This window comes from Gnatocerus cornutus, chromosome 3, assembly GCF_029298725.1.
Source record: "Gnatocerus cornutus isolate USDA-ARS CGAHR chromosome 3, icGnaCorn1.1, whole genome shotgun sequence".
Taxonomy (NCBI): Eukaryota; Metazoa; Arthropoda; class Insecta; order Coleoptera; family Tenebrionidae; genus Gnatocerus; species Gnatocerus cornutus.
In genome coordinates this window covers 20,184,533-20,202,657 of record NC_142235.1, presented here as the reverse complement: position 1 = coordinate 20,202,657, position 18,125 = coordinate 20,184,533, and the positions used below count along the sequence as shown (strand labels likewise).

The window sequence follows — 18,125 nt, the reverse complement described above, 5'->3', positions numbered from 1 at the left end:
CTAGGGACTTCAGTGGCGGTTTATTGGTACTATTATGTTTTTATAGATCTATTAAACATCTAATTGGGTCTGGAAATTTTCTATTGTTTGATAAGAGCCGCTAATTAGAGAGGAAAAGTTTTTCTTCGATTCAGATTCCCCAATTTAACTATAATTGAGCTAAATCATTACTCAGTTATTTTTTGCCGCCCGTCGATTTTAAACCTATTTTTGGAATCTGCGCGAAATTTGCTCCAAAAATGGGCGAAATATTGACCGAATTAGACTTGGACAAATTAAATCCAAAGATATACTTTAGGTCAAACAAGTTATATTTTGTTCACTTTACTGAAATTTTACTGTATTAAATGTTGTGCCATCTTCTTACAGTATAACTTCAATACTGCGAAAAACAGATTCCCATTGAATTTGACGTAAAGTAACTACATTGTCCATGTAACCAAAATCCCACTGTAACAAAGACACTATTTTAACATTACCGAGATTCTACTGTACCGTATGTCTCAAGTTCACGTTTCGAAATTCTACTGTATTGCTTTTTATACTAGGACTCTTAAATTGATACAGTTAAACCTCAACAATGTGAAAAATTGTTACATTAAATTAGCTTTTTAGTGACGGCAATGTTCACATTACGGAAATTCTACTGTATCAATTATGTTTACACTGCTGAGATTCTACGTACCATTTTTGTACTCAGACTGAGCAGAATGAGTTAAATTAGTAAAAACCTAAAAAAAATGTAAATTATCCCAGTTCATTTTGTAATAAAATAGAGAAGCAACTTTTAAATAACTTTTCATCAAATTTTTCAAAATTGAGATAAGACCTTTGTTTCTTATGTAGAAACACAAGAGAAAGACAATGGCGCAAACCATTTCTTCTTATCTTTTATAGTTTCGAAGATATCGGGCTTTAAACATTTGAAAACAAAAAAATTAACTGATAGTTAAATTCCGGTAGTCACTTAACTATAATTGGTAGGTAAAAATAAGAACAAGAAAACAAAAAAAGTTGATTGAGAAAACGTCATTTTAACTATAAAAGTAGCCCTCTAATTTTGTTAGTCTTTAACTGTTAGTTCTTAACTATCATTACTTAACCATAATTTTGTGCGATTAATTTAGCTACTTTTAAGTAACTATAACTGTTATAAAAATAAGGAAAACAGAAAAAAATTTGGGCTAGCTAGTAGTTAAAGCCTGGAAGTGTTAGCTAACTATAATTGATAAATAAGACAAAGAACAAGAAAACAGAAAAATTTATTTAATTACATCATTTAATTACAAAACTAGTTCTATAATCTAGGTATTTTTTAACTATCATTGGTGATCTTAACTATCATTACTTTACGATAATTTAGAGCAAATTATTTGACTACTTTTGTATAGTTAAAAGTGTCATAAAATTGAGAGAAATAGAGAGAAATTTAACTCAACTGATAGTTAAACACCTGTGAGTGATAGCTAAGAATGACAACAAAAAATAATTAAATTATCTCTTTTCCAGAGTTATCTTGTAGCCCTCCTTTGCCTTGGAAACGACATGAATCAAAAAGTCCATCTCCTCTATCGACTTATAATTCGAAGACTTAATCCGGTACCTCCTGAGCAACCTCGACATTATCACCTTCATGGATAGCAACCCATATTTGTACCCTGCAAGCATGGAAAAGTAGTACCATCAAAGTACCCATGGTACCCTCACCAATGCAATTCCTAACACCATAACTAAAAGGAAGATACGAACACGGCGGCCTCTTCTCCACCTCTTCAGGTAAGAACCTCTCCGGATCAAACTTAAGAGGTTCCGGCCAGAACTCAGGCCTTCGATGGACCACAGCGATGGGAACAATAATCCTTGCGCCTTTTGGAAAGATGTGTTCTCCTAACTGAACGTTCTCATCAACACTGCGCATGACGAAAGGAATCGGAGGAAGCAGTCTTAGGGTCTCTTTGATCACTCGTTCCAGGTACTCCATCTGGTTGACGTCTTCAAGGGTCGGATCGCGATCGCTGTCGCCGAAGATGGACAACATCTCCTCGTAGATCTTCTCTTGGATTTCTGGGTACATCCCTAGTACCACAAAAGTGGAACTCATGGCGACTGCTGACGTTTCGGTACCAACGAAGAACATGATTTGGGCTTCCTCTAGGACGTAGTCTCCAGGGACCTCCTGGGACTCCTCCAGGTCCAAGAGGTGGCTCAAAAACCGCTTTTTTGGTGTTTGGTCTTCGGTCTCCACCTCTCCACGCTTCATGAACTTCACCATCTACAACACCACCATGGTACCATTGCTTCTAATCACAACCCCACCCATCCTACCTTCGCTATACAAGAACAGTTTTGTTTCCACAACTCTATCAACTCCCTCTTTGACTTCGAGATGTTCCAGAAGACATCGAGATGCAGAAACGGCGTGAAGAACCTCTGGAGCAAAATCTCTTCAATTCTGAAGACACCATTGAGGTAGTCCTCGGTTCGTATCTTCTCAGGATCGACCTCACCAAGAGTTTCTAAGAATTATGTTAAGAAGAAGAAGTGTTGATAGAGAAATTACCACAAGCCGCGTCCATCGTGCATTTCCAAACTGGGGCGAAAATGTCCTCTGTTTCTTTACCGCACTGGGATTCCAGACTGTCAGTTAGGAGGTTGGCATGCCTGACGAAGGCGTCGACGAAGGTGCCGATGAGGGTGACGTTGAACGTGGGGTTGACGTTTTTGCGGTTCTTGCGCCAGAGGTCCACTGAAATGAGGTTGCACTGTATTACAAATTTGATTTGTTTGTCGTATGTCGAGATTTTACTGTATTAGCTTGGTACCAACAAAACAAAGTAAAAAAATGTCAAAAATTAATTCATTTGTTCCTAAGTAACCTGTCAAAGCGTAGAAAAATTCGCCATCAAACTGGTTTTATGGTTTAGCTTTTATAAAGAAATATGCTTTAAGGACACTATCAAAAGGAATTTTTAGACTTTTAAATTAGCTTAAATTTGTTTCGCCTTATTTTACTCATATACATAGTTATATCAATTTGAAATTAGTCATTCTTATAAAGAATTTTATGTTGAATTTAATGCTCAAATAGTTGTTGTCGTACGACTTTTTGTTTGTGAGATATACAGATTAATATACTTTAGTAATATAAAAAGGAAATTGTTTTTTGATATGCTGTATCTTTATCAAATATAGCTATATCAATTTGAAACTAGCAATGATTATAGAGAATTTCATCCTGCATTGACAGATCAAACTAGTTTTGTGATTCGACTTTTGGTTTCTGAGATATATGAAAAAATATGCGTTAACAACACTATCAAAAGATACTTTTTGGCTCCTAAAACAGCTAATATTTGTAACGCTGTATCTTCCTTATATATAGCTATATCAATTTGAAATTAGCCAGTTTTATAGACAATTTTATGCTAAATTTAGTGCTCAAATAGTTGTTGTCGTACGACTTTTTGTTTCTGAGATATACAGATAAGTATACTTTAGTAACATAACAAGAAAATTGTTTTTTGATATGTTGTATCTTTTTCAAATATAGCTATATCAATTTGAAGATAGCAATGATTATAGAAAATTTCATGCTGCTTTGACAAATCAACTGGTTTTATGATTCGATTTTTGGTTTCTGAGATATATGAAAAAATATGCGTTAACAACACTATCAAAAGATATTGTTTGGCTTTTAAAACAGCTGATATTCGTTTTGCTGTATCTTGCCCCCATGTAGCTATATGAATTTGAAATTAACTACATTTATAGAAAATTTTATGCTGAATTTAGTGCTTAAAAAGTTGTTGTCGTACGACTTTTTGTTCCTGAGCTATAGCAATAAACATACTTTAGTAACTTGTCAAGAAATTTGTTTTTTGATATGCTGTATCTTTTTCAAATATAGCTATATCAATTTGAAACTATCAATGATTATAGAGAATTTCATGCTGCATTGACAAATGAAACTGGTTTTATGATTCGACTTTTGGTTTCTGAGATGTATGAAAAAATATGCGTTAACAACACTATAAAAAGATATTTTTCAGCTCTTAAAATAGCTAATATTTGTTTCGCTGAATCTTCCTCATATTTGGAGCTATATCAATTTCAAATTAACTATTTTTATAGAGAATTTTACGCTAAATTTAGTGCTTAAATATTTTCTGCCGTACGACTTTTTGTATCTGAAATTTATAATTAAATGCTTGAAGCTAAAAAACTTATTTAAAACCCGTTTGCCAAGATTTCACTGTATTATAATGGTACCAACAAAACAACGTAAAAAATCGTAAAAAGAATGTTGCAAAGTATATCACCAAGTGTCCTCTTGTCAAAATTCAACTGTAAAAAAAATTGTTGTTGCTTGTTAAGACAGAAAAGTACTGATTTGTCGAGTTTTTACTGTATCACGAATAGTACCTACTTAACAAAAATTAAATCAAATTAAAGTTGCCAAGTGTCCTTCTGTCGAGATTCTACTGTAATTTATTTTAAGGAATATAATTTTTTTTGCGTTTTAATGCAGGAAAGTACTATTTTGTCCACTTTCTACAGTACCAACTTGACAAAAATAAAATCAATTGTTTCATACCGTATTTTTAAACCTGCGAGTAAAATCGACAAAAAACACCTCGAGATTTCGCACGTTCACAGTTCGAGATTCCACTGTATAAATTTCCAAAATTCCACTAACCTGGGGCTGCGGCCAGCGCTCTCTGGAAGTACTCCCCCATCAAATGATAGAAATTTCCCTTATCCAAGAACCGCGTCAAAAGCACTTTTAAATGAGCAGGTTCGGTCGTACTAACATACAGGTACGGACCGAACCAAATTTTCACCACTTTTGGATAGTCACTGAACAATTTCCACAAAAACTTGTGAACTCCATGGGGGCCACCTTTCACCAGATGTAGACTTCCAATAATCGGAAAACCAAAAGGGCCCGGAATTTTTGACGCGTAATAGTACAACCAGCGGCGTCTCCAGAGGTAGACGAAAATGAGGGACAGGGTGATTGTTAGAACTGCTGCTAGAACCTTCGGGTTGGCTAAGAGGAGAAGTTCGTGGATTTTAACAAGGTACATTGTAATGGGATTCACTGTCACTTCCAACAGATCGATGTAATCTGAGAGTGTTTGAAGAAAGTTTCGTATCTTGAGCGGAATTGTCGGAAGAGGGGGAAACTGAAGACCTCGAACTTCGAAACTGTTTATTCCAAAGTTGCATTACAATTGTTTTGTTTACCCAAGGTGGGAAAGAGGTCACCAGTGCTCAGCCAAACCGGTCGTCATAATGACATAAGTTTTATGATTTCTATTAGAAATTCTTTATTGGAAAAAAATTTTTTAACGACTATTTGAGTGAGTCAAGGCCGGACACTAATTAGAAAGTGAGCTATATGTATAAATACCAGTTTTTAAGTGGATCTCTCTGAAATTTATTCAAATTTAATTGATGGTTTTGTCGTCAAGGTTGTGCAAATTAAATTAGAGGTGGGCCCCAATTCACGGTCGTTTTTCTCCAGGAAAACGGAGTCCGGTTCTGGAAAATTTCGAACCGATCGAAAGAAGGTGCCGGAATGTCTCAATGTGCAAAATTTCGTTCCGATAAGTGCGCGAGTTTGAAAGTATTTGAGCTTAAAAGTCCTTATAAAATTTTTATTACTTCAAAAATCTTCTCGCGATCTGTCAATTTCATTTTTTCTTCTTTTCTTGCTCTTGGAATTTGGTCTTCTGGTCCACAATTAAAATTTGGTAGAGTTAATAAACTATTCAAAAAGAGTAACTTCCCCAAATTTCATAGTTCTAGCACTAAAATTACCAAAACTACGAATTTTATCTAAACCAATGAGCAATTTTTGCTTGTTCTTAAAAATGAAAATTTCTAAAATTTGAGTCTTTTGCTCAACAATTTTGAAATTTGGTGGAATTAATAAACTATGTAAAAAGAGTAACTTGCCCAAATTTCATAGCTGTAGCACTAAAATTACCAAAACTACGAATTTTATCTAAAGAAATGAGCAATTTTTGCTTGTTCTTAAAAATGAAAATCTCTAAAATTTGAGTCTTTTGCTCTACAATTTTGAAATTTGGTAGAATTAATAAACTATTTAAAAAGAGTAACTTCCCCAAATTTCATAGCTGTAGCACTAAAATTACCAAAACTACGAATTTTATCTAAAGAAATGAGCAATTTTTGCTTGTTCTTAAAAATAAAAATCTCTAAAATTTGAGTCTTTTGCTCTACAATTTTGAAATTTGGTGGAATTAATAAACTATTTAAAAAGAGTAACCTGCCCAAATTTCATAGCTGTAGCACTAAAATTACCAAAACTACGAATTTTATCTAAAGAAATGAGCAATTTTTGCTTGTTCTTAAAAATGAAAATCTCTAAAATTTGAGTCTTTTGCTCTACAATTTTGAAATTTGGTAGAATTAATAAACTATTTAAAAAGAGTAACTTCCCCAAATTTCATAGCTGTAGCACTAAAATTACCAAAACTACGAATTTTATCTAAACAAATGAGCAATTTTTGCTTGTTCTAAAAAATAAAAATCTCTAAAATTTGAGTCTTTTGCTCAACAATTTTGAAATTTGGTGGAATAAATAAACTATGTAAAAAGAGTAACCTGCCCAAATTTTATAGCTGTAGCACTAAAATTACCAAAACTACGAATTTTATCTAAACAAATAAGCAATTTTTGCTTGTTCTAAAAAATAAAAATCTCTAAAATTTGAGTCTTTTGCTGAACAATTTTGAAATTTGGTGGAATTAATAAACTATGTAAAAAGAGTAACTTGCCCAAATTTCATAGCTGTAGCACTAAAATTACCAAAACTACGAATTTTATCTAAAGAAATGAGCAATTTTTGTTTGTTCTTAAAAATGAAAATCTCTAAAATTTGAGTCTTTTGCTCAACAATTTTGAAATTTGGTGTAATTAATAAACTATGTAAAAAGAGTAACCTGCCCAAATTTCATAGCTGTAGCACTAAAATTATCAAAACTACGAATTTTATCTAAACAAATGAGCAATTTTTGCTTGTTCTAAAAAATAAAAATCTCTAAAATTTGAGTCTTTTGCTCAACAATTTTGAAATTTGGTGTAATTAATAAACTATGTAAAAAGAGTAACCTGCCCAAATTTCATAGCTGTAGCACTAAAATTACCAAAACTACGAATTTTATCTAAACAAATAAGCAATTTTTGCTTGTTCTAAAAAATAAAAATCTCTAAAATTTGAGTCTTTTGCTGAACAATTTTGAAATTTGGTGGAATTAATAAACTATGTAAAAAGAGTAACTTGCCCAAATTTCATAGCTGTAGCACTAAAATTACCAAAACTACGAATTTTATCTAAAGAAATGAGCAATTTTTGTTTGTTCTTAAAAATGAAAATCTCTAAAATTTGAGTCTTTTGCTCAACAATTTTGAAATTTGGTGTAATTAATAAACTATGTAAAAAGAGTAACCTGCCCAAATTTCATAGCTGTAGCACTAAAATTATCAAAACTACGAATTTTATCTAAACAAATGAGCAATTTTTGCTTGTTCTAAAAAATAAAAATCTCTAAAATTTGAGTCTTTTGCTCAACAATTTTGAAATTTGGTGTAATTAATAAACTATGTAAAAAGAGTAACCTGCCCAAATTTCATAGCTGTAGCACTAAAATTACCAAAACTACGAATTTTATCTAAACAAATAAGCAATTTTTGCTTGTTCTAAAAAATAAAAATCTCTAAAATTTGAGTCTTTTGCTGAACAATTTTGAAATTTGGTGGAATTAATAAACTATGTAAAAAGAGTAACTTGCCCAAATTTCATAGCTGTAGCACTAAAATTACCAAAACTACGAATTTTATCTAAAGAAATGAGCAATTTTTGTTTGTTCTTAAAAATGAAAATCTCTAAAATTTGAGTCTTTTGCTCAACAATTTTGAAATTTGGTGTAATTAATAAACTATGTAAAAAGAGTAACCTGCCCAAATTTCATAGCTGTAGCACTAAAATTATCAAAACTACGAATTTTATCTAAACAAATGAGCAATTTTTGCTTGTTCTAAAAAATAAAAATCTCTAAAATTTGAGTCTTTTGCTCAACAATTTTGAAATTTGGTGTAATTAATAAACTATGTAAAAAGAGTAATCTGCCCAAATTTCATAGCTGTAGCACTAAAATTACCAAAACTACGAATTTTATCTAAACAAATAAGCAATTTTTGCTTGTTCTAAAAAATAAAAATCTCTAAAATTTGAGTCTTTTGCTGAACAATTTTGAAATTTGGTGGAATTAATAAACTATGTAAAAAGAGTAACTTGCCCAAATTTCATAGCTGTAGCACTAAAATTACCAAAACTACGAATTTTATCTAAAGAAATGAGCAATTTTTGTTTGTTCTTAAAAATGAAAATCTCTAAAATTTGAGTCTTTTGCTCAACAATTTTGAAATTTGGTGTAATTAATAAACTATGTAAAAAGAGTAACCTGCCCAAATTTCATAGCTGTAGCACTAAAATTACCAAAACTACGAATTTTATCTAAACAAATGAGCAATTTTTGCTTGTTCTAAAAAATAAAAATCTCTAAAATTTGAGTCTTTTGCTCAACAATTTTGAAATTTGGTGGAATTAATAAACTATGTAAAAAGAGTAACTTGCCCAAATTTCATAGCTGTAGCACTAAAATTACCAAAACTACGAATTTTATCTAACGAAATGAGCAATTTTTGTTTGTTCTTAAAAATGAAAATCTCTAAAATTTGAGTCTTTTGCTCAACAATTTTGAAATTTGGTGTAATTAATAAACTATGTAAAAAGAGTAACCTGCCCAAATTTCATAGCTGTAGCACTAAAATTACCAAAACTACGAATTTTATCTAAACAAATGAGCAATTTTTGCTTGTTCTAAAAAATAAAAATCTCTAAAATTTGAGTCTTTTGCTCAACAATTTTGAAATTTGGTGGAATTAATAAACTATGTAAAAAGAGTAACTTGCCCAAATTTCATAGCTGTAGCACTAAAATTACCAAAACTACGAATTTTATCTAAAGAAATCAGCAATTTTTGTTTGTTCTTAAAAATGAAAATCTCTAAAATTTGAGTCTTTTGCTCAACAATTTTGAAATTTGGTGTAATTAATAAACTATGTAAAAAGAGTAACCTGCCCAAATTTCATAGCTATAGCACTAAAATTACCAAAACTACGAATTTTACCTAAAGAAATGAACGATTTTAGCTTGTTCTTAAAAATGAAAATTTCTAAAATTTGAGTCTTTTGCTATTCGATTTTGAAATTTAATGGAGTTAATAAACTATTTTATTAGTTACTAAAGAGTAACCTCCATTAATTTCATAGCTATAGCACCAAAATTACCAAAATTACGAATTTTAGCTTAAATAGTCGGCAATTTTTGTTAGTTCTTAAAAATAAAATTTTTTTAAAATTTGAGTCTTTTGCTCAACAATTTTGAATTTTGGTGAAATTAATAAACTATTCAAAAAAAGTAACCTCCCCAAATTTCATAGCTGTACCACCAAAATTACCAAAATTACGAATTTTAGCTTAAAAAGTCGGCAATTTTTGCTTCTACTTAAAAATAAAATTTTTTAAAATTTGAGTTTTTTGCTGTAAAATTTTGAATTTTGGTAGAATTAATAAGCTATTTAAAAAGAGTAACCTCCTCAAATTTCATATCTGTAGCACTAAAATTACCAAAATTACGAATTTTATCTTAAGAAATCGACAATTTTTGCTTGCTCTTAAGAATAAAAATTTCTAAAATTTGAGTCTTTTGCTCTACAATTTTGAAATTTGGTGGAGTTAATAAACTATTCTAAGAGAGCAACCTCCTCAAATTTCATATTTGTAGCATCAAAATTGTCAAAATTACGAATTTTAGCTTAAGAAATCGACAATTTTTGCTTGTTAATAAAAATAAAAATTTCTAAAATTTGAGTTTTTCGCTCTACAATTTTTAAACTTGGTAAAGTTAATAGATACGCCAGTTTTTAAGTGGATCTCTCCAAAATTTATTCAAATTTGACTTATGGTTTTGTCGCCAAGGTTGTACAAATTAAATCAGAGTTGGGCCCCAATTCACGGGCGTTTTTCTCCAGGAAAACGGAGTCCGGTCCTGGAAAACTTAGAACCAATCAAAAGAGAGTGATAAGTGCGCGAGTTTGAAAGTATTTGAGCTCAAAAGTCCGTATAAAATTTTATTATCGCATTTAAAATACAGTGAAATCTCGACATGCTGACTTCAAAAATCTTCATAAAACTCAACTTGCGATCTATCAATTTCATTTCTTCTTCTTTTCTTGTTCATATAAGTGTAAACGAAGAACGCCACAAGAAGTACCATCATCAAGCACATCACCATTTGAAGAAGAAGAGTTAGAATAGCCACCGCGTTGTTTCCTCCCTGTTTCTTCTTTTTCTTTGTCGATGCTGAGAGAGCTGCATTGGCCAACTCCACCTCATTGTCTTCATTTTTCTTTTTCCTTTGGAAGAACTTGGCAAAACTGGACTCCTCAAACTCCTCATTGAGAAGCTTCTGGAGTTTGGACTTGTTGATCGTCTCATCGATGGTCTCTGCGAGTTCTTCAAGAAAGACGCTTTGGGTATGATTGCCGCTTTTACATGGAATTCCTTTAACGTTCTCAACATCGTACGACTCGTCATGTGCGATTATAACTCCACCTGAATTCAGCTTGTTGAAGAGTTGGATGACTTCCTCGCATTGCAAGTTGTTACCTTGCAGAGAGACGTAGTGAAAACTCGAAAAATGCCCACTCAAGTCTTCGACGTCGAACTTTGAAATGTTGTTGTAGGCGAGGTCGAGAGTCAACCAAGACAACGGATAAAAGAGTGAAGAAGTCACCTTCTTGAGTTTGTTGAAAGAGAGGTTCAAACTTCTCAAGCTTTTCAAACTGGTGAAAATTCCAAATTGAAGAGTCGCGATGTTGTTGTGGGACAAGTCAAGAGCTTTTAACGCAAACAAATCTTTGAACAATTTGAGATCAAGAGTTGAAATGTTGTTGTTTTGGAGGTACAAGTATCTCAGTGAGAACAGTCTTTGGAAAGTGTCTTCAGGAACGATGGAGATCTTGTTGAAGCTGAGATCAATGATCAAGATTGAGTGGGAGTGTTGGAAAGGTGTGGCATCGATCCTCTCCAAGGAGTTGTTGGCCAGGTTTAACACCTTCAGGTCTTTTAAACTGTTGTTGAAAACCTTGAAGTTGTTGTTCTTCAAAAGGAGCGACCATGACGTCAACTCCTCTGCGTTGGTCAAAGAACTCACCGCGTTGTCCGACAGGTTGAAGATCGACGCCCTTGGAAGTGTTGAAAAATCAACGGAACTCCACTTATTACCCGCTAAATCCAAACAGACCACCGTCACGACTTGGCTGACTTTCTTCACCGAAGTCCCTGCAAGCCCCAGGTAGTCCAAAGAATACAGTCCTTTCAACGGCACTTCTTCCAGAGGATTTCCCGACAAGTTAAGATAAGATAACCGACTCAAACCTTTGAAGGTGTCGTCCTCCAGCTTCCCCAACGCGTTGGAGTGAAGATCCAAGTTCCTCAAGTAATAAAGACCGGTGAACGCAGCCCGCGCAACCGTCGCAATCTTATTCTCACTCAAATCCAACACTTTAAGACTCGCGAGATCTGTGAAAACTCCTGCAGAAACCCCAGTCAACTCGTTGTGATCCAAATACAATTCCTCCAGATCTTCCAAGCTTGCGAAGGCGTTGGGCTCAATTACCTTCACGTGAATCCCTCGAAGAAACAACTTCTTCAAACTGTTAAACCTGGAGAAGTCATTCGTGTGTAAAGTTGAGACGTTGGAGTCTCTTACGTGGAGGAAGTGGTCGTCGAGTTCTTCCAAGGAAGAGAAGTAAATTTCGCTAATTGAGTAGATGTTGGAACAGTTTATGGTTGCGCTGGAGGTTTCCTTGTAGTCGTAATAATAACTGTCGTACTCTGAAGAATTTGAAGAATTTTGGGGGGTGATGGTACAGCCCAAACTTCCAAGAATTAGAGTTGTGAAGACTAAGAGGATCTCCATCGTCTTAGCGAGCTCACAACAAAACTGAGTCGCGTCGATATGAAACTTATCTGATTGATCTACTAATCAAATATTAGAGAGATAAGATAAAGTTGGTGTTGATCAAACTGCTAAAGATGGTCTAAAGGATATTAATAAAAAGATTCTATCTACTTATATTTATGTATTTTTATGTTTGTCAATACGTACAAGAAAAACGTCTTTTTAAGATACAAGAATTAGCACAGCTCCATCTCAGACTTTAAATTCGATAGAGTTTAAAGAGTAAACTCCCCAAATTTCATAGTTATAGCACTAAAATTACCAAAACTACAAATTTTATCTAAAGAAGTAGGCAATTTTTGCTTGTTTTTAAAATTAAAAATTTCTAAAATTTGAGTCTTTTGCTCTAGAATGTTAAAATTTGGTGAGATTAATAAACTAACTAAAAAGAGTAACCTATCCAAATTTCATAGCTGTAGCACCAAAATTACCAAAATTACGAATTTTAGCTTAAGAAGTCGGTAATTTTTGCTTGTTCTGAAAATTATATTTTTTTTAAATTTGAGTCTTTTGCTCTATAATTTTGAAATTTGGTGGAGTTAATAAACTATCTAAAAAGAGAAACCTCCCCAAATTTCATAGTTGTAGAACTAAAATTACCAAAATTAGGAATTTTAGCATTTTTGCTTGTTCTTGAAAATAAAAATTTCTAAAATTTGAGTCTTTTGCTCTACAATTTTGAAATTTAGTGGAGTTAATAAACTATCTAAAAAGAGAAACCTCCCCAAATTTCATAGTTGTAGAACTAAAATTACCAAAATTAGGAATTTTAGCTTAAGAAGTCGTCAATTTTTGCTTGTTCTTGAAAATAAAAATTTCTAAAATTTGAGTCTTTTGCTCTACAATTTTGAAATTTAGTGGAGTTAATAAACTATCTAAAAAGAGGAACCTCCCCAAATTTCATAGTTGTAGAACTAAAATTACCAAAATTAGGAATTTTAGCTTAAGAAGTCCTCAATTTTTGCTTGTTCTTGAAAATAAAAATTTCTAAAATTTGAGTCTTTTGCTTTAGAATTTTGAAATTTGGTGGAGTTAATAAACTATCTAAAAAGAGAAACCTCCCCAAATTTCATAGTTGTAGAACTAAAATTACCAAAATTAGGAATTTTAGCTTAAGAAGTCGTCAATTTTTGCTTGTTCTTGAAAATAAAAATTTCTAAAATTTGAGTCTTTTGCTTTAGAATTTTGAAATTTGGTGGAGTTAATAAACTATCTAAAAAGAGAAACCTCCCCAAATTTCATAGTTGTAGAACTAAAATTACCAAAATTAGGAATTTTAGCTTAAGAAGTCGTCAATTTTTGCTTGTTCTTGAAAATAAAAATTTCTAAAATTTGAGTCTTTTGCTTTACAATTTTGAAATTTGGTGGAGTTAATAAACTATCTAAAAAGAGGAACCTCCCCAAATTTCATAGTTGTAGAACTAAAATTACCAAAATTAGGAATTTTAGCTTAAGAAGTCCTCAATTTTTGCTTGTTCTTGAAAATAAAAATTTCTAAAATTTGAGTCTTTTGCTTTAGAATTTTGAAATTTGGTGGAGTTAATAAACTATCTAAAAAGAGAAACCTCCCCAAATTTCATAGTTGTAGCACTAAAATTACCAAAGTTACGAATTTTAGCTTAAAAAGTCGGCAATTTTTGCTTGTTTTGAAAAATAAAAATTTCTAAAATTTGAATCTTTTGCTCTTTTGCCTTCGGCTTTACAATTTTTAAATTTGGTGGAGTGCTAGAGAGGCTTAAAAATGACATTTTTGCCAGTTTAAATTAGCAGAGTTCTATTTCTGAGACTGCAGCTCTTGCAAATTCTCTCTGATTCTTTTTTACAAAATAAAGTATTACAAAAATTATTTGTACCAACAATATAAAAATTAATACAAAACTATTTAAAACAAGAATTCCATGGTCGCCCTGAGTTGAGCCCTCTTGAAACGCCGTGAGCTTCTCACTTCTACTCCCATTGACCTCCTTCTTCTCCACCACAAACTTGAAGTTGCTCAAATACTCGAAAAACTTGCTCTTACTGAAATCCCCGTCGAAATACCGAACGAACTTGGAGTTCTCGAAACCCTCATTAAAAACTTCTTTGATTTTCGAGTTTCGTACCTCATCACCGATAGCTTCCTCCACGTCTTCCCGTACCGACGTCTCCGTGTTTTTCACTCGCGAATTCTCACAAGCAATTCCCCGGAAGTTTTCCTCATCGAACGAATTTCCCCGAAGAATTTCAACGTCAAGTTGTCTAGCAGTGTTGGCGATCTTGACGAGTTCTTGACACTTCCACGGGTTGTGATCCAAAGAAACTGTCTGCAAACTGACAAAACCGGAGACTTCGAAAGCTGAGATTTGGTTGTTGGCAAAGAGGAGGTGGAGTAGACTTGACAAGGAGTGGAAGCGGTCGTGGGGCAGCGTCGTCAGTTTGTTGGCAGAAATGTTCAACACCTCGAGATTGGCCAAAGAGTCGAAGACACCGAACTGGAAATCCTCAATCAAGTTCGACGACAAATCCAAGAGTACCAGACGTGTTAAATTCCGGAAGAGAATCGGATCGATTTTTTTGATTTTGTTGTTCTGAAGGATCAACGTTTTCAGAGATGTGAAGTCGTGGAAAAAGTTTTTGGCGAAGATGGACAAGTTGTTGGAGCGCAAATCTAAGAAGTTGAGGGACGATGGGTGCCCAAACAGCGATTTTTGGATTAATTGCAGTTTGTTGTGGCCCAAATTGAGTTTTGACAATATTCCAAACACTCCGATGATCTTCTCAATCGCATTGTTGTCAAGATTTAGACTGTCACTGTCAAAATCCCGACAACTGCTAAAAGTCACTATCTTGTTATTCTTTAGATTCGTCTCGTTGCTTTTGGGAAACAAACAGAAGTCAACTTTAGTGATCTGTGAGAACGACAAGTCAAAAGTCTCCATTGTAAGATTTGACAAATCGTCTGGCATTTTAGTTAGGGATGTGGAAGATAAAATGAGAGTGTCAGTTTCTGGTAGCTCCGAAAAAGGAAAACTTTCTAGAGGATTTCCGGTGAAGTCCACGTACTTCAAATTATCTAAAGTCTTGAAGAAGTTGCTATTCAAACTTGTCAATTTGTTGTTTCTAAGATAAAGCTGTGTCAAAGACAAAAGACCAGTCAGAGCGGAATCTTCAGTTTTAGCAATATTGTTGTTTGTTAAGTTGAGAATTTTTAGTGCAGTTAAACCACTGAAAACTCCACTTTGTATGACTGTCAATTCGTTGTTGTCAAGATACAATTCTCTCAGTTTTGTCAAATCTGAGAATGACCCTGGAGCTATTGATCTGATGTGAATGTTGTCTAGTTTCAAAGTTACAAAGTCGCGGAATTTGTAGATTTCCATGGGATGTATAGAAAAAATAGAAGAGTTTGAAATTACCAAGAGTTTGTCAAAGTTGGTATCGTCATATTTGTAGGAAATTTGTCCCATGGAGAAAATTTGGGAGCAAATAATTGTCAATTTTGTTATGACGTTTTTGTAGTAATTATAATGCCGCATTGGACTTTGGATTTCTTCATTGCGACATGAACCACAACACTCCCACGGTACTGCCAATAGAAAAAACCAAAACAGAGCCCCCACAAACATTTTTAAAAACCGCCACTACACGACTCAACTTTTGTAATGAAAATAACGGAACAACAATCACATGATAAGACTTCGGGGAACCACAAGCAGATAATTTCCGAAGAATTATCAGTTCACGGCCACTCAACCTTAACACCCACAAATGACTTCCCCAAAAACTAGAGCAGAACTGCATCACCATTTTCGCATTAGCAGAAATTTAACAAGTTTTCAGAGCGTTCCTCAAGTCCCATTTTAGCATCTCCGTTTAAAAATAGCTCGATGGGTCAATACCATCTCGATCGATAATGGTAGTTTCCTCATCTAGTGAAAAATTCATACGGTGCCCACACGACTTATAAAAATTACCATCGATTTAAAACTTGACCTTTGATGACAAATTAACAGTTTCTAGAGCGTACCAGCGACTTCTTCGCTCTGGTAACCAACAGCGGATGAGTGTGACATGTGGGAAAAGGTACAGTGCAACCTTGACCAAGTCCCGAGGATGTTCATAGTGGCGCTTCTAGTACTACCCGTGCTGGGTTCCAAAGACATCATGGAGTTCACTTGGGGGACTCTACCCTCCCATAAAATGGACCATGGAGATCTCCGAGAAGTGGCGCTGGAGTCCGAATACGGCGTCTTCGTGGAGAGGCGCCCCAGGTTCCAAACCCAACGCAACAGTACCATCAGGAGAATAAAGAAGTTGGTCAAGGAAGAAACCACAAAAGATCGGGTTAACTTGCTCCTGAAGAACTACCTGTCGAAGCTCTCCCAGAAAACCACGAAGAAGCAAGAAGGGAAGATCTTCGGCGACTCTCTCTGGGGATTGAAGAACAAGACGAAGAACCTCTTGAGTTTGTTACACATCGTTCAATTCCCGAACTCGCAGTGCCAGGTCAGTGGGGCCATGGGGGACTACATCGGGACGTGTTACCACGAAACCCAGTGTAGTGCCATGAATGGTAGCAGCGTGGGGCCGTGCGCTGAAGGCTACGGCGTCTGTTGCGTCTGTGAGTACCACCCCCAACCCTACTTTTTACCCCTTTTCTGTGTTTTAGTTCGGTACTCCTGTGGGAGCAGCTCTAGTCAAAACTGCACCTACTTTGAAAGTCCGGGGTACCCAGATTACTACCCTCCAGGCTCCATGGTGTTGCCTCCGACAACCCCACCCCCACCGCCCCCGAATCCCCTTCCAACCCCCGATCCACGGTTCCCTCAGTCTCGCCAAGACACCTCTCTTGCTTGCGCGATCAACATCTACAAGCAATCCGACAACATCCAGCAAATGCGGATCGATTTCATCGACCTTGAGCTGCGAGGACCCACTGATGGTACTTGCGTCCTCGAGAGGTTGGTTATAACCGGTCAGAACGTAAACGTGCCGGAGATCTGCGGGTACAACACTGGCCAACACAGTGAGTGCTTTGGCAGGGTACCACTATTTGTCTTCTAGTGTATGTGGATGTTGCAGGTCTGACGGGACCGCTGCAGTTATCTGTTTTATCGACAATGACCGAGAGAAAACGCTTCAAGATACGAGTGTGCCAACTGGCGAATATGTGCAGCGGTTTGAATAACTGCTTGCAGTACTACACAGGGGTGACCGGAATGATCGCGTCTTTCAATTACGACCAGGCGGTGGTCAACCGGAGCGAGCCGGGGTACTTCGTAAGTACCTACAGGCGGTCTAAAAGTCCACTGTTCCAAATAGCGTGTTTATGACTTAATTGGAGTTCTAGTTTGAGTTGTATGGAGGGGTGTATTGGTACCTGTCATAAATAACAAAATTTAAGAATCAAGTACCGCGTCTCTCCACGCCACCTTGACTCGATAATTCTCGCCACGCCAACTAGACCAACTCTAATTCGACTTTTTTCCAGAACAACCTAAACTATGCAATCTGCATTCGTCGCGAGGTCGGTTATTGCTCAATAACCTACACCAACACGCCGGCGGGCTTGGAATACCCTTTCCAATTACGCAACGTGGACGAAAGTAATTTCTCTTTTTCCCGTGTAAAGTTTTTGCAACATCTTTATTTTTCAGACGGTGAAAGCACAGTGCCCGCGGGTCAAGCAGGCGTGGAAATATTTAATTGTCCGGATGATTACATAGTTATCGACGGAATTCGACTGTGTGGTGATAAATTCAACGATGGCTCGATGATCGAGGACTTTACGATGAACGCTCCGGTGATAGGTGGGTGTGAGTATAAACTAGCCGACAAAAGTTGAGGATTGGGGTTTTAGATACGAGTGGCGGACCGATTGTGATTCCAGTCAGGACGGACGGGGAGGTTACAGGAAGAGGGTTCAAGTTGTTTTATACGCAGAATAGGTGTCCGGATAGTTAGGGAGTTATTTATTGGTTCTGGAATAAAGTATTTTTAAGTTTCGTGTTTCATTTGTTGTCTTATC

General features: G+C 35.0%; 4 protein-coding genes across 4 annotated transcripts; 1 reads left to right on the top strand and 3 right to left on the bottom strand.

The window, feature by feature from the left end:
• Positions 1-1,246: 1,246 nt before the first annotated feature.
• LOC148177916 (cytochrome P450 4C1-like) lies at positions 1,247-5,164 on the bottom strand. Its single transcript, XM_088032646.1, has 5 exons — positions 4,697-5,164; positions 2,561-2,746; positions 2,326-2,516; positions 1,708-2,272; positions 1,247-1,658 (listed from the first exon to the last, which is right to left on the bottom strand). Exons 1-5 carry the CDS (start codon positions 5,085-5,087, stop codon positions 1,495-1,497), a joined length of 1,497 nt encoding a protein of 498 aa, XP_087888772.1. The 5' UTR covers positions 5,088-5,164; the 3' UTR covers positions 1,247-1,494.
• Positions 5,165-10,209: 5,045 nt separating this feature from the next.
• LOC148177915 (uncharacterized) lies at positions 10,210-12,111 on the bottom strand. Its single transcript, XM_088032644.1, has one exon. The coding sequence runs from the start codon at positions 12,074-12,076 to the stop codon at positions 10,268-10,270; it is 1,809 nt and encodes a 602-aa protein (XP_087888770.1). The 5' UTR covers positions 12,077-12,111; the 3' UTR covers positions 10,210-10,267.
• Positions 12,112-13,875: 1,764 nt separating this feature from the next.
• On the bottom strand, positions 13,876-15,776 carry LOC148177914 (uncharacterized). The gene has a single exon (XM_088032642.1). The coding sequence runs from the start codon at positions 15,721-15,723 to the stop codon at positions 13,882-13,884; it is 1,842 nt and encodes a 613-aa protein (XP_087888768.1). The 5' UTR covers positions 15,724-15,776; the 3' UTR covers positions 13,876-13,881.
• Positions 15,777-16,054: 278 nt separating this feature from the next.
• Positions 16,055-18,102, top strand: LOC148177913 (uncharacterized). The gene is made up of 6 exons (XM_088032647.1): positions 16,055-16,718; positions 16,767-17,123; positions 17,162-17,376; positions 17,589-17,703; positions 17,755-17,907; positions 17,958-18,102. The coding sequence occupies exons 1-6, from the start codon at positions 16,169-16,171 to the stop codon at positions 18,059-18,061; spliced, it is 1,494 nt and encodes a 497-aa protein (XP_087888773.1). The 5' UTR covers positions 16,055-16,168; the 3' UTR covers positions 18,062-18,102.
• Positions 18,103-18,125: the final 23 nt, after the last annotated feature.

Coding starts and splice junctions, on each gene's coding strand:
- LOC148177916 (XM_088032646.1), bottom strand. CDS start 5,087: ATGTACCTTGTTAAAATCCACGAACTTCTCCTCTTAGCCAACCCGAAG. Junction 2,517..2,560: donor CACGATGGACGCGGCTTGTG/GTAATTTCTCTA, acceptor CATAATTCTTAG/AAACTCTTGGTGAGGTCGAT. Junction 2,273..2,325: donor ACTGTTCTTGTATAGCGAAG/GTAGGATGGGTG, acceptor GTGGTGTTGTAG/ATGGTGAAGTTCATGAAGCG.
- LOC148177915 (XM_088032644.1), bottom strand. CDS start 12,076: ATGGAGATCCTCTTAGTCTTCACAACTCTAATTCTTGGAAGTTTGGGC.
- LOC148177914 (XM_088032642.1), bottom strand. CDS start 15,723: ATGTTTGTGGGGGCTCTGTTTTGGTTTTTTCTATTGGCAGTACCGTGG.
- LOC148177913 (XM_088032647.1), top strand. CDS start 16,169: ATGTGGGAAAAGGTACAGTGCAACCTTGACCAAGTCCCGAGGATGTTC. Junction 16,719..16,766: donor CTACGGCGTCTGTTGCGTCT/GTGAGTACCACC, acceptor TCTGTGTTTTAG/TTCGGTACTCCTGTGGGAGC. Junction 17,704..17,754: donor ATTACGCAACGTGGACGAAA/GTAATTTCTCTT, acceptor TTTATTTTTCAG/ACGGTGAAAGCACAGTGCCC.